General features: G+C 48.5%; 1 protein-coding gene across 5 annotated transcripts in view; it reads left to right on the top strand.

The window, feature by feature from the left end:
• The first annotated feature begins 8,602 nt into the window (after positions 1–8,602).
• NFAM1 (NFAT activating protein with ITAM motif 1) overlaps positions 8,603–22,676 on the top strand; it is a 26,545-nt gene continuing 12,471 nt past the window's right edge. For 2 of the 5 annotated variants that reach the window (XR_008202715.1, XM_052668396.1), the window contains exons 1-4: positions 12,526–12,774; positions 14,857–15,195; positions 16,096–16,205; positions 19,465–19,563. Coding sequence is in view for 4 of the 5 variants with exons in the window: in XM_052668396.1 (XP_052524356.1) it covers positions 12,633–12,774; positions 14,857–15,195; positions 16,096–16,205; positions 19,465–19,563 (690 nt within the window). In the remaining variant the exon portion in view is untranslated. Of the gene's footprint in view, positions 8,814–9,162; positions 9,296–11,767; positions 11,965–12,525; positions 12,775–14,856; positions 15,196–16,095; positions 16,206–19,464; positions 19,564–22,676 lie in introns of those variants that run through there. The other 3 variants (XM_052668398.1, XM_052668397.1, XM_052668395.1) reach the window with 3 other exon arrangements.

Genomic DNA, 22,676 nt, shown 5'->3' with positions numbered 1-22,676 from the left:
CTCATTAGACCCCGTTTAGAATATTACATCTAGTTTGGGGTCTCTGTTGCAACAAAAATATCATCAATTGGAGTTGGCTCAGAGGTATGACCCCAAGAGCTGCAGCACTTGCCCCGTGAGGAGAGGCTGAGGGTGCTGGGTTTGTTCAGTCTGGGGAGTAGATGGCTTTGGAGGACCTCAGAGCAACTTGCCTATACCTGTGAGGGGCTCCACAAGGAGTCATGCTCACCACAGCATTGCCTTGTGGGAGAAGGAGACACAAGGGTGGAAACAAGTCCATGCTGGGTAGGATGGGGGGATCCATTTGCGGACAGGTTGCCCAGAAAGGCGCGCAGTCTCCATGCTTAGAAGTCTTCAAGGCCCAACTGGATTGGCTTGTTACTAACTCTTGTTACTCCTGTGCCCACCCTGCCAGCCCCTCGGGTGGCTTTGGGCATGTGCTGGCTTTCAGGGGAAGTCCTGGTGGGTCAGCTGAGCGTGTTCTTCTCCCTCTGCCCACCCAGGGGTTGAAGCCGTGTCTCCTGCCCTTCTCCTCACTCCTTTCATATACGGGGCATGCTGGCTGCCTTCCCTCCCTCCCTTCCTAAACTGGGGGTGGTGGGAAAGCGTTTGGCTCATTTCTTCACCATTTACAGCCGAGCACAGAAATGCTTCTGTTTTATTGCAGCAGTTATAACTCGCTGAGGGAAGAGCTTTCTGACTGGATCGCACTGACCTGGTGATGAACTGCTCTCATTTGGCCCGAAATGAGCATCTTGGGCTGCGCGGCCGAGGGCTGAGGAACAGCCGTGTTTGTGGCCAGGGCTGTGCTTGAGGAAAATCACACATAGGGAGGAAGACGTAGTTTGGATTTTAATAAAATCTACTTTATTTTGTTCTTTTTTTTTTTTAATTGCGCAGCAAGTACTTGTCTGTCTTACAAGTAAGTCAATTCCATGCAGGGCTGTAGCAAATTGATTTGAGATCTGAGGATGAAAAGCAGTGAATGACTGCCAAGTATTGTTACATTATGAAAGTTTAAAGCACATTATGATGCCTACCCTCATTATCCCAGAGGAAAGGGCACGTCTTGGATCAGGATTGGTGCAAGAAAAGAAATCAATTTGGGAAGAACAAGAATGTGAGAAATGCATCAGATGTGGCCAGCTTTACGGAGGGGGCCAGAAGTCCTTTTCCTTATACTCTGGATGCAAAAAAAAAGGCACACAGAGTAAAATCAGAAGAGGTTACATCCGAGGAGTGACTGCTGGTGACATCCATGGGCTCCCAGCTGTGGGTGGGATATGCTGGCTGCAGCCACCCTGCCCCTGAGCCACACAGAGCAGCACATCGTGGCCCACCGCCAAGCGCTGTGTTTGGTGGCTCCTAAAGGAGCTTATAAAGAAATTACAAACTTCCTCACAACCCCGCAAGCACCGTTTGGGGACTAGAAGAAAATTGTTTGCATTTTTATACGCTATGTTACACATTTCTCCAGCTGACTCGTTTCAGTTTGCCGAGGAAGCTTACACAGCCCTGCAGATGGTTTCCTTCAACCACTCGTCCTCACAGCCTGAATGGAGAGGTCTGGCCTCTTTGCCAGGCTGCTCGGGGCTGGATCAGTCTCAGTGGGAAGCTGCTCCTCATCTGCTGCCTGCCAGCACTGCTCTGGGGTCGCAAGGGTTAATTTCCCAAAATCCTCCGCTGAAACTTGTTAATGATTTCCATATGTACCCCTGTGTGCACGCAGGAGGGGCCCCACGGCCAGCAGCTCTTGTAATAACACTTGATTACCTCTGACATAAGGGTCTGTATTGCATTAGGGCTCTGCCTCAGAGCATCAAAATTCACCCAAACACAAAAGTTTTGTGCAAACACGTTTCAAAAAATGCATTAACATTTCAGCATATTCACTGTCTGGAAATGAGTGCTCCTATGCAGGCAAGCTTCAGAACAAAACCTCCTGCATACCCACAGCAGTGCCTTGGTTAGGGCTCTTGCCCTGACATCCTGCATAAAATATGTATGTCCATCATTATCATAGAATCATGGAATTCAAGTTTGAGCTGGAAGAGACCATTAAAGTTCATCTGTGGTCCAACCCCACTACAATGAACAGAGACACCCACAGCTCGATCAGGGTGCTCAGCACCCCTCCAGCCTGATATTGGATGTCTCCAGGGACAGGGATCCACCTACTCTCTGGGCAGCCTTTGCCAGTGCCTTACCCTCATGATGGTAAAACACTTCTTCCAGTGTAAACCTCCCCTTATTTAGTTTGAAGACATTTCTCTGTGTTCTATCACAACAGACTCTGCTAAAGTGTCTCCCCTGGTCTCTTATAGCCCTCCTTTAGACGCTGACCTTTAAATGTGCTAAAAGTCTCAATTTGCAAGGATACCTTGGTTAGGAGAATCTGACTATTTTGTCTGAGTTCATTTTGCAGCAATCCCTCAGACATTTGGCATTTGCAAACTGCTGTGCACAGCGGAGCTTTCTGCCATTGCCTGGCACAAAGGCAGGGCCGCAGAGGGCAGACGGCCATCAAAGGGAGAGCAGGTGTCAAAGGAGACCGGCAGCATCCTCAGCTGCCTCCCTGCAAAGCTGCCAGGGCCCAGTGTGCTCTCTGCTCCTGTGATCTCAGCTGGGGCAGCAGTACTGCCATTTTGATGCAGGCAGAGCAGAGCACTTCCAACTGCCTCCCGTAGCGGCTGGCTGTTGGCTCGGACTTCTCATCAGGGAGGTCTGGGCCAGAGGTCTGCAGAGCATAAGTGACATGGAGTAGGAGGCTGAGTTGTGTTTTCTTAAAACAAACAAACAAAAAAAAAAAAAAGAAGGAAGCAGCCAATCAGATACTCGAGTGTGAGTGTGAAACAAAAGGAGGTATTTGTTCACGTGATGTCTGATAGTGACAGGACAAGGGGGAATTGCTTTAAACTGAAAGAGGAGAGGTTTAGGTTAGATACTGGGAGGGGAGTTTTTACTCAGAGGGCAGAGAGGCACTCTGCTCAGTGCACAGGCTGCCCAGAGAGCTGTGGGTGCCCCATCCCTGGAGGTTGAAGACCAGGTTGGATGGGGCCCTGGGCAGCCTGAGCTGGGGGGTGGCAGCCCTGCGCACGGCACGGGGTGGGACTGGGTGGGCTCTGAGGTCTCTTCCAACCCCACTGTTCTGTGAATGTATGATTCTGCGATTCTCTGGGTAGGAAGGTCAGAAGCAGAGGACAGCCTCAGACCCAAGTGACAGCTGGAACAGCTCTGCCCAGTGCACAGGTTGTGTGGGAAAGGAGCTTCAAATATGTTGCGCAATGAGGACGAAGAAAACACCACACAGCAGTGGCAGCCTTCTAGATCTGCATCCCACTCTGAGCAAACAGCTAAATGAAGATCGGTGTGGATCCTGGGCTACCTCCTTCTCTGCAGTGCCACTCTTGCTGGCAGAGCTGCAGACCTTCCAGCCGTTCCCAGATGCCATTGAAATCAGTGACCAGATTGCTGTTTGCCTCAGAAGGTTTTGGATGAGACCCCCTCATTTTGTGAGCTGGTGTGAGCAAACACCGGCTTTCTGCAGTAAACGTAATCACAACAAACCATGCTCCCACTGGCTTGCGCATCAAATCATGCTGGGGGAATTGCTGGCATTCGGCATGATTAGCCTAAGCGTAAATGCCTTCCAGCTCATAAACAATAGCCTCAAGGACTGGAAAGGATCACAAACAAAGCACTTACAGACAAGACAGTGTTTTCAGAAGTGACTTGAGAGCTTATGTCCATTGGGGGTTTGTCTTTTAAAAATAAACCAGAAGTAAACAAATTGAGAAAGACGTCTCTGAAGAATCTGAGAGAATGAAAGCAAGGATGTACTACTTCAAAATGGAAAAATGAAGGTGGGGAAAAGCTTTGGGCAAGGCTGGTAATTCCGTTTAAGATGCTTAAGACAATGTGCCCACAGCCTTGAGAATGGATGGGCTTTGGAAATGTCACCTTTCTGGGCAGATATGGAGCTACAGGGTGGGTGGGAGGAAAGACATGGGCTGCATCCAACTTGCCTCCAGTTGGTCAGCAGGGAGAAGTCTTTGCTCCATTTCACAGGAGGAAAAAATATCCCCTGGAAAGCACTAAAAGCAGAGAAATAATGAGACAACATGTATTTGTTAAGTTTTATGGGGACTCAGTCTGCAAGGGGCATTCCCTGCGCTGTAGGCTAGTGACAAACAGCTGCAAATTTCAGGCTGAAAGCACAGTTCTGTTTACGTAAACCATATTTTCTTGTATCACATTTTTATTCATTTTTTAAACTCTCATTTCTTTATAATAATATTTTTAATCTTGGGCCAAATTATTTAGAATTCCATCTGTTTTCTCCTGGTCCTGGCGCAGTCAATTATCAAGTGCCCTGCTTCACACCCAAGAACTTCTGCAGTGGCTGCATTCTTAGATGTGATGGAGTTTCTTGCTTGTTTGGACGCCACAGGAATGGTTTTATTGCTTGTTCTGGGGTACCGGGTTGGGTGGAGAAGGACTGGGGGCTTCTCTGAATCTTGGACTGCAAAGAGCTCTCCAAGACATCGGGATGAGATCTCTTGCCGCTCTTAGACGTTGTGTAGGGGATGGGCCAGATATAAAGGCAGTTCTAATGTGTGTGCTGAAATCCCTAAAATAAGCCATGCAAACAAATCAGTCGTATGCTATCCAGATGGGACTGTTCAAATCCAATAATAGCAGTAAAGTGCTCCTGAACTCTGCAGAGAGAGAGATTATAGAAAGATCAGGTATAATTATAGTGCCTTATTATTACCATTCTCATCATTCTTTCTAACAAAGATTTTCAATAGGATGAAACAACTTCTTGCAGAAGAACATAATGTGTTTGCTGGCATTTTTTTCATTTTTCCTTCCAAGGCTATACAAGTCAGGCCTTGTAAATGGTATTAATAAATACCATAATGATCTTGGATTGTATCATCTTTCAGACAATGCCCTCTTTAGTATCCCTCTTTGGCCCTGACCATAGCAGACACTTCTGAAATTTCTCTGTTGCTGCCACTAACAAAAACACCTACAAAAATACCCACCTGCTGCTCTCATCCTTGCTTTGATACAAGCATTTCCAAGCAGGATGGAGAAGCATCTCTAAAATATTAGTGGTTGCTAGTGGTTTGTCTATCTGTATACTGCTCTGTAGCTGAAGTAATGTAGGTGGAATCACTTAGAAGATATTTTTTACTTCAGACAAGGTCACAGAGCTGCAGGTGCATATCTGTGAGCAGCTGGGACCACAGAGAGAAGGAAAATGGCCTCTAGCATTCTGTCAGCAGTATCCCCTCCCTGGGTACTGCAGGATCCTGAAAGCTTTACGCTCAGCTAGTGGCTGACGGTGTGGTGTAGCAATGCTCTGTAACTGAGTGCGGACTTCCCAGGAGGGGATTTCTCACAGGAGGGAAGTCCCAGACCCACTCCACCTCTGCGGCTTCCCACTGTGCCACTGAGTGTATGGATGGTAAAACTTCTGGTGATACACCACACTTAACCTGCAGCACTCCCTGCCCTGCCAACCTCATCCCACCCCTGGTTTGATGAACATCATCCATGCACCGAGCTCAGCTTGGAGAGATGGTGATGCACCACAGCCTCCTGCTCAGGCCACCATGTCCCTGGGCAGCTTTGCTTTGCTCACTTCTGCTGCTTGGAGGTCCCAGGGCAGCCAGGAGGAGCTGGCAGGGTGGTTTGAACAGACGCAGCAGGTTTTTTGGCGGGGGAACTTGTTTCAGGAAGGAGGGAGGGAAGGGGTGGTTTGCTGAGGTGGATCTTTCTTTTTTCTCCTCCTCTCCCCAAGCACCTCAGCAGAGCCTTGCTCTTAGCTCAATGAAAGTAGGGCAGAGCCTAACCACATTTCAAGCTGTCTGCGTTTTTGGATTCTGGGTAATTGTGATCTCTTATCTGTTCCTAGAAAAGATTTAAACAACTTATAAACCACAGCTGGGCAGAGATAATAAAGGAAACAGTGGCAGGGTGGGGAAGGCTCTCCCCAGCACAAGCACAGTGAGGAGGGGGCAGTGGGAGAAGTCATGGGCCCAGCCACAGTGCAGGGCCTCCCAAATGATTGCTGGGGCCATGGGGGGTGGAGGGGGAGGGGGGCGAGGGGGCGAGGGGACTGGCTCAGGCAAACCAAAGCCACAGTACTGGGCTGCACATAAAATGTGCGTGTGTGTGAAAGTATCTGCAAATACATAAGTAAAAAGCAAATGGAAATATACTTAGCCATAAAAGGAGTCTGAGCCCTGCTATGGTATCCATGTACCTTCCTCCATGCACATGTTTGTGTTGATGTCGTTTCTCCACACAGACAGGACTTTCACATTTCCTTTTCTTTCTCACTGTTGGTCTACAGCTGCCATTGCAGGGTTTGCTATGCAGCTGCGCTCCTTCCACTAGAGGGGCTGAGGTGGGCTCAGAGCCAGCCTCCAGCCTCCAACCTCCAAGTACACAGAGAGGTTCATGACTTCCTTCTCAGACTTCCCCTGCCATATGCTTGATGCTTTACCTAGCCATGAGGTTGTTCTCTGCTCTGCCTTTTTCTCCTCAGACAGACAGCTTGCTGTGCCTGCTGGGGAAAAGCTTTGTCAGCAATTACGCTTTTATGCTTTTAAGCTTTATTCTCATCATCTGTCTCCAACTGCATGCAGAAATTTTGAGAAGGGTTTAAAAAAGCCTTGATGACGAGCCTCTTGCATTAGGCCAAATCTGTGTCCTGTAGTCCTGTCAGCTCAGGATGTTGATGGTGGATGGGAATCTGGATTGGGATGTGGGGAAAAATTGAGAATGAAAAACAATTCTATGTTGGCAAAAATCCTAGCAAAGAGATGGTTCTTCCAGCAAATGCTCTTGCCAGAATGTTTTATTTAGTTTGGATAGCCAGACTAGGGTCTGGTGGCTTAAAGATGTTTTTCTACCCTAGGAGAGTTTGCTAAAACAGCTGCATTAGCCTGTGTATTCTGCACAGTTCACAATAAAAGCAAAGCTGAGGAATTAACAGAAAAGAAAGCCATCTTCATTTGCCAGTGAGATACTTAGCTACTTAATCCTTCCCCAGCCATCCTCCCAGGAGCTGATGGAAGCCTGGTGCATATGAGGAGAGCAGTGCCGACCCAATGCAGAGTGTGACTGCATGCACGTTTGCTGCTGGGTGGCTGCTGGCTCAGAGGTGGTGTTGATTGCTGCAGGTCCCTTGGTTGGAAAGCTGCCAGATGCTGAGCAGCAAGAATGGGGCCCTAGCTAAGCAAAAAAAAAAAAGGAGGGAGAAAGAAAGACATTAAAAGACATTGGAACTAGATGGTCTTTGAGATCCCTTCCAACCCCAGCCATTCTATGATTCTCTGATTCTCAAAGGAAGGGAAAAAAAAGAAAAATGAAGGAGCTGGGGAAGAATGATGTTGGCTAGACACAAGGGAGCACAGAGACTTCGTGGAAGAGAATGAGCTTGGAGTGTGGTGCAGCTGCAGGCACACCACGGGGCATGGCAAGGTAGAGGCTGCAGCTTGCCAAGGCCTGGGGAGCCGGGCCTGGCACAGCCAACTGGCTCAGCCATAAGGGCCACCTGTCGAGGCGGTGGCTGGCAGGGACAGGTCTTGTGCCCGTTGGCTGCCCCGTCACCTTGCTCTACATAACCCTCCCTGTGCCTGCGCCACGGCATCACCGATAGCGCTTGGCAGCATTTTGATTTGGGTGGAAAGTATGTAAGAAGCTTTCCCAGGAAAAATCAGAGTACAGATCATCTCTGTTTTCTCACCTAGCACCCAGCTGGGGGCCCACACTTGCTGTCAGAAGGCCTCTGGAGGTTGAGAAATCTCATTCATAATAAAACTTCTCCCCCACCAGTGCTGGCAAGAGTTTCCAACGTGCCCACAGCGTAGGAGGGACGGCTTCCGAGGGCGACTGACAAACCGTGCTGGAGCAAAATGAGTTTTGGCCTCCACACCTCACTCCGTGTGCCAGGGGGCTGCCACCCCCAGGGCCACTCCGGTCACACGTGTGGGGAACTGAGGGCTCCCGAGGCTGCTGTGGTGAGGGAGGGAGGTGAGAAGGGAGGGCGGCAGGACGGGGTTGACTTCCCAGCGCTGCAGCTGTGCCGGAGCCCCGGGTAAAATTTGTTTTCCTTTCCTGCATCCCGCCGTCTGCTCACCTTCTCCTCATGGGTGAACCGCTGCGGTGATAGCGGCAGCGTGCCGAATAAACGTTGCGCTGCGAGTTGTTGGTTACAGTTAATTAGCATTAATTTCGCTTTAAATGGATCCTAGTTGAGCTCGTTTTCTCTGGGGCTGCGGCTAGGAAGCCTCTGAGCAGAGAGCTCGGGATGGGGAGCACCCAGGGCACTGCCGGCACCTCTGTGTGTGGAAGGGACGGGGCAGGACGGGGTGAAACCAGCACGATGTTTGCTTTTTGCACACTCTGCCTTTTCAGCGACCTGCGTGAGGCCGCCGCGGCACCCGCATCCGTGACACCACAGGGCAGGGCGCGGGGCTGAGGGCGGCGCGAGCCGGGGCGACGGCGCCATCTTGTGGGTGAGGGCGCGGGGAGCGGGCAACGGCGCCGCCCTCCAGGGCTTTCCTGCGTGGCTGCGGGCGTGCAGGGAGCTGTGCTGCGTTCGGGGAGGCAGCGGCTGGCCTCGCTGCTCCAATGCAGAGCGCTCAGCTGCCTCAGAGCGGGTGGGAGCCTGCTTGCAGCGCTTGTGGTCACTCTGATTGTTGTCTCCCGCCCGGGGCGAGGGTTGTGGCATCCAGACGTTCTCTTGCTCAGCCGTGTTTCCCACAACCCGGACGGCTCTGGAGCTGAGCCAGGTGGAATTTGTTTGTTTGTTTGTTTGTTTTTCCTGGAAGATGTCAAAGGACTCCTTGGAGGTGAAATCCCCCTCGCCCCCTGGCTTGTCACGCAGGCTACAAAACGAGGGCTGCAGAGGGGAGCTGCAGGGGAGTGCCGCCAGGTTGAAGCGCGAGCCCCTGTGAGCGCATCAGGCGCCTGGTGACAATTCAGTCCCCAGGAATCTTTCCAGTGAAGCGACAGAAAAAGAGCAGAAGCAGGATGATTTGCGAGGCAGACTCATTTTGTTGGTGAAAGGGAATCATAAAAGCACCCCCTCCTTTCCCTACGGTGGTGTCAACACCTTTCTTTTTCTGGTTTCTCTTCTAGTTGCTGATTGTTCTCTTCCCTGGAGCAGTTCAACGGGTAGAATCTAGCGAGGGCATTGGCAGCTTTTACTTCAGCATCATCCAGCCCTGCTGAGAGGCACTCGACGCAGAGCGATGGTAAAATGCTGGCAGAGGTACGGCCCTGCTTGTTCTAGCTCTCCTATCGCTCTTACCACCAGCCAGAGGGAAACTGTAAGCCACAGAGGCCGGGGTTAGAGGAGTCAAAGAGATTGCGAATCCTCGGAGGTGTGTGTCTGCATTGCCGCTGGCTGGGTTTGCGGCGGTGGGGGATTGAGCCAGTCTCTGACAAGGCAGCGAATCCAGAGCCGTGCTGGGGAATGCTCTGAAACGCTCTCAGGCAGGCGCTGCAGTCAGGCTTGTTGAATTGCTGCAGCTCATCTCTGCGCCAGGCGGTGTTTCTCCTACGGCTGGTTGTGGTGTTAAACACTACGGCAATCAAGAGGCTTTGTTGTGGTCTCTGCAACGTTGCTTTTGCCTTGGCTAGCAGCAGTCTTTTTGTTGGAATAAATACTTTCCCTGAAACTGGCTGTGGGGGCATGTGTGGGCACATGTGTGTGCCGCTGCTTGTGGGTATACATTGGACACAGCTGTGAACAGGCAATTCTGGTAGGTTCAGCACTTGCCCAAACTTGTTGCTTGTGAGAGCCAGAATGATGCGTTCTTCCTCACTCTTGGGAATGCTGGCCGCTGTCATGAGCTTTTGAAAGTGCTTGAGTGAAATTAATAGATGCTTTCCAGCCACATGCAGAAATTGTTGCTTGCATCTGGCCCAACGCTGTATTTAGTCTTGGGAAAGGGTCAACTTTTGACGCACTAAAGGAGGGACCAAACTTACAGATCCTGACCCATCTGGAGTGGGACAAGCAGTTCCCTTCTCATGCAGCAGGGACCTGCTCACGTGCAGCAGTGTACTGTGTAATGTATGGGGGCAAATCCTACAATGGCCCATTCCTTAGGAGCTTTGTAATTTTTTTCTTTTGGCACAGTTATCCTGGCTTGTTCTACCTAAGTTTCAGGAGGATCAGTCCTCCTCCAGGCTGTTACAGAAACACACAATAACCCCACTTTCCCTCATCTTCCTCCCTTTTATGTCTCCAGTCCAGAATCCCCCAAACCAATAGAATTGTAATTTAATATTCAAAGCTTCAGGCTCCCCTTAGGCTCTTGGGGACAGAATGCTACCCTGTTAGTAGTTGCTGGGTAGTAATTTCAAAACCATTTCTTTTCAGCAGGCACTACCATAGCAAATTCCAGCAGAGAATGTTTCTTGCCTGCCATACCAATAATCCTAGAGCGGAGTCTTATGTGTGACCTCTTCTGAAATGCCAAAACTATATATTTCTTAAAATTCCAGACAGCAGTATTTCTAAGACTTGGCATTTGGAGTGGCAACAGGGTTGTTTATAGGAAGAGAAGGGAAAGGACAGAAGGAGGATGTTGACCTAGCAGCCCTACAAACCTACCGCACTTAATCCACTTATCACTCTGAATTCCTGAAGCAGATAAATGCTGATAACAGTTAAAACACATCACTGACAGGAGCAGCACGTTCTGTCCTCTAGAAATACATCATTGCTGGAAATTGCAAAGCTGTGCTACCATGGGGATGAGTGCGATATAAGAGCTCAGGAGGCCCTCACTGTAGGAAGGTAGCTATTCCCTCCCTCCCCCAGCTATCTTGAAGATGCAGTTCAGGCCTGAGAAGTGCTGCTGAGCATGGTTGTGACCCCACATCCCCCCCAGAGCCACAGCTGCCTGATCTGTGCCTACATATCTGAAATACCAAGTAGGCCCCCAGTGTCTTGTTACCGCTCTTGATTGTCCTTGCTGCTCAGCGTTAAGACCTGTGAGGAGCAATTTGCAGCTGAGACCAGCCCTGTGCAGCTCATATCAGCGTGTCTTGGGGAGAGGAGTTCCTTTTGGCTAATCTGAGCTAAACCTTCCCTGGAGGAGTGCAGCTGCTGCACCAGCCTTACAAAGCCACACAGAGCCACTTGCTCCTCTTTCCATCTGTCAGGGCTCTCCTCGAGGTACTGGAGCTGGCCCTGGGCTCAGGGGAATAGAGCAGCCACAGCTGTGCACAGCCCCCCTGTGTCAAGACCCCTTCCTCCTAAGAACCTGTCCCAGGTTGAACAGGGGGAAAAACGCTATGAACTGAAAGTTGTTTTGGAGCAAGTCTTGCTCATACAGACTCAACGGACAGTGATTTAAATGCGCACAATCTACAGGCTTATCCAGATCTTAGCACAGCCATCCGTCATCCTCACCAGTTTCCACAGTGCAGCACCCAGTGTGAGTGGGAGCCCTTGAAGTTGCAGCAAAGTGGTTTCTTGTGGTCAGTGCAAATGTCTCTCAAGAAGTCTAAAAGGACTTCTCTAGAGAGAAGCAAAGACCTCTCAGGCATCAGGGTTTTTTGAGTCAGACACTGCTCAGCTGTTGCACTGCAGATGTTTTAGCTAAAAACAAGCTTTCATTGAAATCAAAGGCTCTTCGTGAGTGTAGGTGGCAGGATCCTCCCACAAAGAGAGGGTTTTCTTCTTCAAAGGGCTCTCTTTACATTTCCCTACAATAGATTTTTTTTTAAGGTTTGCCTGCAGTGCGAAGCCGATTCAGAGCCAGCATCGTGTGAATCTGAAACATCACAGCTGTTACAGATGAATGCACTGTCTGGTTGTTCTCACTTCTGCAATGCAAGTGCCTTTCTCTGAAGTAACCTAACCTGTGGAGGGAAGTATTTGGGCAGCAAGGAGGACAGCAGGGCTGTTTTTCTGTGCTGATGCAGGTACTTGTTTTCCATTTTGAAGGCTAAACAGGTGATCTCATGCTGAAGTGGTCGTGTAAAGAATTAGTTTGATAGTGCTCCTCTGCTGTGAACCCATGCGCTGTGGCACTGCATGGCAGCCACTTGAGTAAGAGAATTTGAAGTGCCCTTATTAAGAAATCTGGATAGTCAGTGCAGTGAAGTAGTCAGGGATAGCTGTTCCAAAACAAATGTATGAACAAATTCCTATAAAATTATGGTAAAAACCCTGATGTGCCACTTTTAAGCTTGTCCATTGCTCTAGAATCAGTTGACTTGTTCAATGAATTTGACTACGTTTACCTCAAATGACCTCAAGCTGCATCAGTCAAAGCATGTTTTTCTCTGTATTCCAACCTGGGGCTTTGGTCACTACAGAAGGTGACAAAGTTTGCTTTAAATGCGTGTGATGTTTTATGGTCATTGGAAGACAAAGCTCTGTGCGTTAAAGAGCTTACAGCCTAATCTTTTGACACCTGTTGATAGATATAACACCGTGATAATAGTGCAGAGAAACGAACCACAGTGCAGGGAGGAGTCTGACAGAAAAGCAGAAGAGGTTGCATCTGCCAGGAACAGCTTGCCAAAAGCAGTGTGTGTCTGTCCCGCCTGTCCCTGCACAAACGGGAGGGGATCAAACGGCCTTTCAGATGCAGGAAGACCTCGTGAAAAACAATTTCTTTTTGCCTTCTGGATATTCATCTCTGGTTGCTTTCTTACAGCCTTTTGACCTTACCATGGGCTCTAATCTAAAAGTCATCTTCCTGTTTCTTTGGTTGCTTCACTACGGAGGTAAAAAAGTTGTTTTTTTTTTTTCCCTTCTGTTTACTCTCACGTTTGTTCATATTAGAGCATTTCCAGCTGCTATCTTCTGCTAATTTCCAGAGCTTCCCTCTAGGAATTTGCACACTGCTGCTATTTCTGTCTTTTAAGCATTTCAAAGCTCAGAGAGAGAATCCTTAAGAAAGGGGGAACATGGGAGAAGGGTTATATAACCTAAATAAAATGGTTTGGCTTTTTCCCTGGCATGTTCTTCTCAAACTAATGGCTCCTGGGATACTGTAAGAAGATGGATCTCTCCTCTGCTTTTTTACAGCGATGCTTTACAATGCCCTGTATAAAAACTGCATTCATGTGTGTTCTGCTGGTAGAGATGGCGAGAAGGATGGTGATTTATTTTAGAAAATAAGGCCCAGAAGAGACTACTCAGGTTATCACTCCCACTGTGGCTGCAGGATTTTCTGTTGCCTCCTTTCCATGACATTATATCTAGTGCACACAGGACTGTACACTCACAAAGACCAAGTCCCTTAGGATTTCATTGTATCCTAGTTGCTTTTACAGCCAAGAACCCTTTTCTAATGATGTAACCTAAGCTCTTCCTTACTCTTGGGCTACTGTACTTGGCTATGCCATCTGTAGAGGATTTTCCTTAACTGATGTTACTTCCCTGCAGTCTTTTCTGGACAGCGGTTGTGCCCTCCTTCTGTCATTCCACCCCTCAATTCTCCTTAGTGGTCTGCATTCTGTAGCATTGTCAGGGCTGCCTCTTCCGACGCTGGGTCCCTTCACACAGAGATGGATACTGCTGTTCCGATGCAGCATTACTGCATGATGACAGGAAAGCAAGTCTGGCAGTGTTCTGGGTCCACGTTATTAATGCCTTGTTATGATCCTATTATAGATGCTGAACCCCAGAGAGTGCCATCAAAACCACGAATGGAAAAGCTCTACTTTACCTCTCTATATTTTTCCCCTTTTATTTTCACGTCAGTGAAAGAATCCCGACTCCATCATTTGGTGACAAAACTTGAATGCAAGTTTCCAGTTCCCTTTTTTAAGTCCAACAGTGCTTTGCACAGGCCTCCTCTTAAAGGGCTTATTTGTGGTATTCTATCAGCTACCAAATAAATAGATCAGAGTCTGATGTTAAACCCAGATTTGACTGGGATGCCAAGTGATCTTGTATCCCAGGCTCTTTATTAGATTCACTCTTGGCTTTTTTTTCCTTTTATTTTATGAAATAGAGAGCAAACTTTGTTGTGGTTCCCCATTTGTGCTTGTTCATCCTCTCTTGTAACTCCCTGCACCATTGCCTACTGAGTTGCAGTGACAGATTACTTTCAACAGACCCAAGTAAGGAGGAAGCACATGAAGGGCATGATCTCCCATCTCTGCTTGAGACACTGTCACACGTAGATATTTAAGATCTGCAGTCTTCCGCAAATAGTTCCTGCATCTAGCAACCACTTCTGTGCTTTGCTGCCCATTTACAGCAGCAGAAGTTGGGAGTGATGAAGCTGTGCCTTATTTCTCATGGCCCCGGCGCTGGGCCCCGTGCACAGTATGCAATTTCCTTCCTCACTCATGTTTCAGAGACGCACTGTTCCTCAGAGGCACCTGCTTGCACACAGCACCTTCTTGCTGGTGTAGAGTGGTCACGTGCAGGTGTAGGCACCTGAGCAGAGCATTGTAACTCAGGAGTTACAGAACACATCCAGCTAGTGTTTGTCATGGAAAATTGCTTTCCTTTTTCATAATTTGTAAGTAGTCTCACACCAGTGCAAAATCAGTTCACTTCCTGCTTCATTTCCTGTCTTTCTGTACGCTGGCGTTGTGCAGAGGAGCTCACAAGGGAAAAGGGGAAGCCTGTGATTGCAACAGGCTATCTCAAATCACACAGCAATTACCTAAGAGATGTGGCAGATCACAAGGGGCACGTGCTCTGCATCACTCAGTTTCTGACAAGGGCCAGCACTGCTTGCTCTAGACATGCTTCTCGGCGTACATTTATTTTCACCATGTGATCATGTCTTTGGGGCAGCAATTTTCTCCTGACTTATAGATGACTGCTAACAATTATCACCCTTGCAGGAGGAGATGTCAGCGTACAGCAGAAACCTCTAATCCAGGTTGCACTGCTTAAGGAAAAAGTATCCATCCCCTGTGAAGTCATCTTCCCATACACACTGAAATACACCAGATTTACAATCTTCTATTACTGGATTAATGCATGGGACCAGGAAGTATCCATCTGTAATAAGAAAGAACAAGTAGATATCCCTCCTGGAAAAGAGAATAGGACTGCCATCAAATCTTACAATCACGAAACAAAGCCGCTTGAAAGCACCTCTTCTACTGGCACATACTACTGCAAAGTCCAGTGGAATGACATCCAGATAAAGGGAAAGGGAGTGTTTGTCCTTGTTAGAGGTAAGTGAACAACCAGAAAGGAGGGGTGTACAGTTAAAGATCAGCTGGATTTTACTATGAAAATATGATCTGTACTCTTATCTTCCTCTACCCGAGCAAGCTATAAAGTCAGATAGGAGTAATGCTTAATACCCAATATTTAATGCCAGTTGAGTGTGTTTTACACAGGTTACCTGTGCCATTGTTCCCAAGTCACAGGTGGTAACGTGAATAAACAGGAATTTTTACCTACCCTCCACAGGCACTTGGGAGCACCAGCCTTAAAATCAAGCTCTAAACAGGGACCAGGTAGGGTGTTTTTAGTGTCAGTGTCCAGGACACAGCATGGTTTGGCCTTTATCAGAGTGACAGAGATGGATGAAAATGAGGTCGGTGGTTATGGTGCTCACTGTGATCGGATGTAGAGGTTAGGTGCTGGCTGTTGGGGGCTCACAGTCAGTCTAGGGGCTCACCCTAATCCCTCCCCTTTTTCCACGTGGTTACAAGGTTTCAGTTGTTCCACTGATGCACAGACTGGAAAACAAGGGAGACCTTCGGAGAAAGATAAGAGCAAATGCTTTAGAAATGTGGTCAGAAAGTGCATGCTGCTGATTGGCTGGATTTGCATTACTGAATGCTGGATATGAAGAATTGCTTAGGGTAAATGTGAAGAGCCACGATGAAAAATCCCTGTGCTGCGCCGGTCAGGGGATGTTTGCAGTACCCACTCTGCTCTTTCATGTAGCCTGCGTGCTTTCCACTATCTGCCTTTCTCCCCCATCACTCAAGACCTTTCCCAACCTCTAACTACCTACCAGCCTTTTTGGCTGCCATATATATGTCACCTCCCTCTAATCTGTTAAGAACACAAGAAACATAATTTCTGCTCACAGGATGAATCTTTTGCCTTCTTTCCCACAGGTACAGGATATGCACAGACCTCTCATGGGCGAGAAATTCTCATTACCTTTACCACTCTTCTGGCTGCACTGAGCATCGCCGCAACAGCTCTGCTAGTGTGGAAAAGAAAGGCAAGTTATTACCAAATAAAAACCAATACCTGACACGGCCCATTCTAGGAATTTATTTCACTTGCTTCTAACTTGGCTGGATTGGAACTCCCCGTGCTGAAATTTTCCATGCTGAGTGTCTGCCTCAGGTTTATTTTCTTTTTCTAAGTTCAGTCATTCTGAGAAAAAAGATTACAGAAAAGATAAAGCGAGTCATTGATTTGTCCATTAAATAAATTCTAATAACCATTTTGACTTTGGCATGCTCTGCTTTAGAGCAAGGATCAGAGATGGGGCGGGCAGTCACACCAGCAGTGTGCTGGCCCTGAGAATATTCAAGCAGCCTTGTGATGGGTCCTTGGAAAATTGCAGTTTCTGCATGCTTAGTTTGTGGCTCTTGTCAATTTAGCAGCTCAGTTGTCGAAGGGATCCTGTGCAAGGCTGTCCTTCCACACAGCATGTCCTGTGTGTCTGTTGCAGTCCCAGTAGTGGAAGGAGAGCAACGCTTTCCCTGTTTCTAATCCTTTTTCAAGATGGGGCCTACTCTGTTGCAAAGGCATGACCTGATGAAAGGAAACTTCAACTGCATTCCTGAGCCATAGGTTGGCTGTTGTTTAGAAAACAACAGTTTGCAGTGTGGAGGGGATGAGGACCAGAATATCGAGCATATGCTTGGCAGAGCAAACATTAGGAGACAGTGTTAAAGGGGAAGGTCATGGTAAGATCTCAAGGAAGCCTGTGTAGAGGTCACAGCTGACTGGGAAAAAAGAGTGAGACAAAATTCTGAGCAGCCTGCCTAAGTTGACCCTGAGCAGGCTGCAGATTACACTAGACAAACTCCAGAGGCATCTTCAAATGTCAGTGGTTCTGTGAGGCTGAAATGAAGGGACTTGGGAGGGAAATTGGGACTGGGAGCCAGAGTGAGAAAGCACTAGAGCCTGGAGAAGGGTATTAAGACTGGGCTCACAGGGACCTTTGGTTGAGAAGGCCAGTAGCATAGGCTTGAACCATCTGGGTGAGAAAGAACAGAGGGTAAAGGAGAAACCACAAGTGGGGAATAAAAGAGGTGCAGAGCAGGAGAAGAAGAGCTGAAAGTAGGACTGAAAGGTCTAAATGAGTCAGGAGCCCTGTGGAATCAACTTTGAAGTTTTAATACTGGAATCTCTGTTGGCCAGGCGAAATCTGCTGTTCTATTACAGAATCACAGAATCACAGAATTGTAGGGGTTGGAAGGGACCTCCAGAGATCATCGTGTCCAAACCCCCTGCCAAAGCAGGTTCCCTACAGCAGGTCGCACAGGTAGGCATCCAGGCAGGTCTTGAACATCTCCAGACAAGGAGACTCCCCCACCTCCCTGGGCAGCCTGTTCCAGTGCTCCGTCACCTCACTGTAAAGAAGTTCTTGCGCACGTTTGTGCAGAACTTCCTGTGCTGCAGTTTCCAGCCGTTTCCCCTTGTCCTGTCTCCACTCACCACTGAAAACAGTCTGGCCTCGCCATTCAGCCCCCCACACCTTAGATATTTATAGACCTGGATCAGGTCCCCTCTCAGTCTCCTTTTCTCAAGGCTGAACAGACCCAGTTCACTCAGCCTTTCCTCATAGGAGAGATGCTCCAGGCCCTTCACCATCTCCGTGGCCCTCCGCTGGACTCTTTCCAAGAGATCCTTGTCTTTTTTGTACTGGGGAGCCCAGAACTGGACGCAGTACTCCAGATGAGGCCTTACCAGGGCAGAGTAGAGGGGAGGATCACCTCCCTTCACCTGCTGGCCACGCTCTTTTTAATGCACCCCGGGATGCCATTGGCCCTCTTGGCCACAAGGGCACACTGCTGGCTCATGGCCAATCTGTCGTCCACCAGGACACCCAGGTCCCTTTCCGCAGAGCTCCCCTCCAGCTCCCCTCTAGCATTACTGCTACCCTCAGATGTTCCTTTGCAATCTTTTGGATATCTTAAAGCTGGCTTGAATAGACTTGATGTATTTTAGAACTGAATTTGGGGAATTATGTTTTTTTAGGTATTGTATCCACCCATATTTACTCTGTCAAGCTGCCCTCTGCCATTACAGCAGCAGTCTGTGCACGTTTTTATGTGAAAGCTACGTTGCTGATGCAGACCTTTGGCTCCAAGGAGCATCAGGCTTCAGCATGCACATTCAGAGATAGTGAGATTGAACACAGAGTGGTAGCAGTTGGCAGACCTGCAAATCTCGTGAGATTTACCTTGCAGGCAGGCAGGTGGAAGGGGAAGGAGTTAGAGACAGAGTGACTAGGCTGGAGATGAACCCCCAGCTCTGCCTGCCTAGATAGCATCTCCATGGGGATAGGAGGGAGGCACTCTCACAGCTTGCCAGTTGGCCCCTCTAGACTTTGAGGCAGGCCAGCAAGTCTCAGACCTACAGGCTCTCCTTGGGGCCTGAAGAGATCATGCAGTCATTACATTTGCCCTCCTGCTGAACACAGACCATATTTCTCACCACAGCTTGCTCAGACCTGCTGGTTTAAAAATGTTTATCTTTAAGAGAAGCTATTTAGCATCCTCCTTAGTTACTAATGGACTGGAAAGCAGTTCATTGTTTTCATGTGATGTGAATATAATCATCCCACTTCTTTCTGAATTAAAACAGAGATACTTAGCAAAGCTTTCTGCCTTCTCTGCCTCTTTCTTTTGCTTGCTGAGCAGTGCTAACCCTTACCTGTGCATGAATGAAGCATTTTCAAGGAGAAGCCGTCCGACGCGAGAAACAATTCAGAGGAAAAGACTTTCTTCCTTCAACTCCATAACTCCGTGCCGGACCTGCCTGTTAGTGTATCAATGACTATATGTCATCATTAATGCCTGTCTGGTGCTTTTCTTTAGACTCTGTGTATTAGCTACGTCTTCCCAGCTAAATCCTCACAAAAATCACTGCATTCTGCCTCTCTGAAATTCCTCTTGCACTTTGAACAGGGCTCTGCTTTATTCCTCATCCTTCAGCATTGTCATATGCTGTTAAATAGCTATTCCCTCCATCCTGCTGTCAGTGGTAGAGCTGATTTCTACATACAGACAGAGCCCAGTTCTGCTTTCCAGTGCTTCAGTGTCAGTTGTCAGACTCCTTCCTTTCACTCAGTGGTGAGAAAAGTGACTGGCCTGTGTTGTGCAGAATGCCATCATTCTCTACTGTGCGAGTACTTGGAGGGTGTGTAGGCAGCTGGCTCTGATGTGACACTGGCATTCATTTCATCCTTGGGGAAATGTTATTTTTTCCAAATGTGTAATTCTATGTTTTGTCCTGAGCAGATATTGTGTCCTAAAAAGAACCAACTAAATATCAGGAGACAGCAGACAGAAACTCAGCCTCCTTCATCAAGCCCACCACCATCTTCTCCTGTTTATGACGTGAGTATCAGAATCACCCTCCATCTCAGCAGCAGTGATAGCTATATACCTGGCAGCCCCATTTCTGTGCTCTGCCCTGGCCAGCTCCTCTCAGGGCTGTGCACGTCTCAATCCTGTTCCCAGTGCCAAAGCCTTGTGCCATGCCCTGTGCTGGTGGGCAGCACCCTTCCCTCCGCCAGCAGCACGTGACTGAGCAGCAAGCATGGGGCCGTGGAGAGCTCCTGGCACTGGAGGTGGAAGGGCCTCCAGAAGTCAGAAGGGAAGACTGGACCTCAGCCTCACTTGTACTGCAAAGTGTCTCAGTGACATGCTTTTCTCAGGTGGACAGTGATGACTCAGTGACAGAGAGAGAAACACTCCCACCAACAACTTTTTAGAGGCTTTGCTGGTGTGAGTGGCATGGACCACTGCAGTCCTGAGCTGGCTGACTAGCATCTGAGGAAAAGGACAGGAAGAAAGTGAAAAGAGATTTTTTTGGGGCATTTCCCCTTTTCAACTGCATAAAATGCAGCCTCTCTCCTTTCTCCATTCTCCAGAATGGAGAACACTGACTGCTGCCACTCTATGAGCCCAGTAGTGGCAGTGTCATAGGTAATAGGATTGGAGTGGCTCTCCTGAAACGTCAAGCCCAGACCTTGGCTACCTCAAGAAACCATGACTCCTAATCACATTTGCAGCCCATCCAGTTCCATTTAAAATGAATTCCTTTTTTTTTTTTCTTTTTTTTCCCTTTAACTCCCATGGGAGGGCTGCTTTGCTAAGAAGGGAATGATTTATTTCATTTATTTTTTTTCCACATGGTCTGTGGGACAAATGAGGAGGAATGAAATGAAAGTGAGTAGAGAAGGATGTTGCCTGAATATTAGGAAACCTTTCTGACTGTGAGGTCTGTAAGGGCTAGAAAAGTCTCTCCAAGGAAAACCTCAGCTGCATGAATCATTTAAACTAAACAAAGCAGAGCTCTGGAGAATGTACTGCGGAGAAGAGCAAAGCCCTGCCAAAGAGGCATGGAAATCTGATAGGGGGCAGATGTGAAAGCAAGGGCAGGCCTGCCCCCTTCTTGTTCACACTTCACTGAGTGGGGGGCACTGCTTTGTGGCCCTTCAGTTTCTGGAATGGAGGTTTAAAAGAAAGCACTGTACATGGTATGTGATATGTTTATTCTGGGTAAAAAGAAATGCTTTTGGTAAAGGATGTTGCAGGTTATAAACCTTTTCATTTGTATCAAGTAATTTCTTTTTAATTCTGTCTTTTAAAAATCCAAATGGGTAGTTTCCTGCTGAAGTGGATGATTTCTGCAAGGAGACAAAAAAAAATTCAAATCCATTTCTCGCTCAGTCGGCCTCGTCATGCATCCTTAGCTCCATCTTAATTACATGTTTCATCATGTTGTTCTGTTCAGGAGGCCCCACTAAGGCTAATGCAGCAAGCCAGCAGAGCCAGCCTTAGGCACAGGCAGTCCCAGTAGCTGGCTGGGCTCCTGTGCTTCCAGGAGCCCTATGGACCTGGCCCATCCAGCCTTCCCCCATAGCCCATTAGCCGCACGCCAGCTGTGCAGGGCTTGCAGCCAGCCCAGTGTGCAGGGCAGGCAGCTCAGCCCTCTTTGGCAGAGCTGCAGGCAGCCTCAAATCATGTCATGTATGCCATGGGGTGTGAGCCTGCCCCATAGAGCAGATGCTGTGACTCGTTCAGGCATGAGGCAGCAACTCCCGCAGCAGACGCAGCGCACGGTAAGAGCAGGGCTCTGAGATGTTATGGGAAAGATAACTGGGAGGAGATGGTGAGCCCTGGGATGGAGAACATGCTCTGTGAAATCCTGTTGGTGCTTAACCAGGTTGCTGAACACACAGCGCTTCATTCCTGGGGAAGGGAGGGATAGATTTCTATCTGTGGTCAACTCTGGGGGAAGCTAAGGCAAGGGAATGGTATGGTTGACTGGAAAGTCACTTCTACTGATGAGATAAAGAGGGAGATCAGAGATTAGGTGAAGGGACAGGAGGCCAGCATGTGCCAGATATGCTGTCTGTGAGGGAAGGCAGAAGGTTCAAGTCTGGAAAAAAGTTAGGGAGCCACAGTGTTCTAGTGAGCCTGGAGCTTGGAGCAGACACAACAGACGGCAGGACTGGACATACAGGCAAGGACTTGGAACTGGCTGGTGCAGCTTGTTAAATGGTCTGTGCTATCTTCCCTGGCAGCAAGGCTTGCCCCTGGCACAGAAAGGCTCCCAGCACACCTTCTGCAAAACCATTCTGCTGCACGTCGCTAGGAGCAAATGCTCTCCCCACCATCTATTCCAGGTGACACCTTATGGTCCCTAAGGGAGAGTGTATGCAGTGAAATGCAGCTTGAGATTGTACAAAGTCCCTGTAGTGGGGACAGCTGGACACCTGCTTTGTTCCACTACACTGTAAGCACTGCAAGGCCTCTTCACTCTCCTGCGGTCCCAGAGGAGTTCATCGCATCACCCGGACCAAAACCTGTATTTCTCTCCATCTTCCAGCTTAGCTGCCTAGTTAATGAGCAGCTTGGAAATAACAATCCAAGGGCCTCGCTTCGCCTGCTTTACACTTCAAACAAGTGCTGCTTTTTCTTTCAGCAGCAAACAGAGCTCCTGCAGTGCAGGCGAGTTCCAGAGCACAGGAGCTTTTTGAGAAGGCATCTGCCAGCAGGGGAGAGGCCTGCGTGCTACCACTGTGACTGTAGCAGGTGCTCAGTGACCATGTACAAGTAATTGATTTGCAAATGGCAGTTGGAGACACTAGCCTTCCAACTGGTCAGCAAAGCATTATCAGGAACCTCCGTGGGAAGGAGGGCTTGCAAAAAGAGGGAATCTCTTTGAGGGTTTAAGCACTAAAAGGATACGTCTTGCTCGTGAATGGCTTTGGACTAGAGCAATGAAAAAGGCTGCCTGCCATGTCAATGGGATGCAGAGCCAGGCTGTTAGGAGCACTGCACAGAGGACAGGGTCCTCACTGCAAGCATCACAAAGAGAATTGAAAATGAGGAAAGGGAAATGAGATTTTCTGTGCACGCTTGTGCACACAGAAGTAGTTGGGAATGTGTGCTTCAGGCAAGTGGGATCTTGGGAGAGAGACATGGACAAGTGAAGTACT

Source organism: Tympanuchus pallidicinctus, unplaced genomic scaffold (genome assembly GCF_026119805.1).
Source record: "Tympanuchus pallidicinctus isolate F22 unplaced genomic scaffold, pur_lepc_1.0 scaffold8, whole genome shotgun sequence".
NCBI classification, from domain to species: domain Eukaryota; kingdom Metazoa; phylum Chordata; class Aves; order Galliformes; family Phasianidae; genus Tympanuchus; species Tympanuchus pallidicinctus.
The sequence above is the reverse complement of the archived record's forward strand: the minus strand, read 5'-3'. Positions and strand labels throughout refer to the sequence as shown.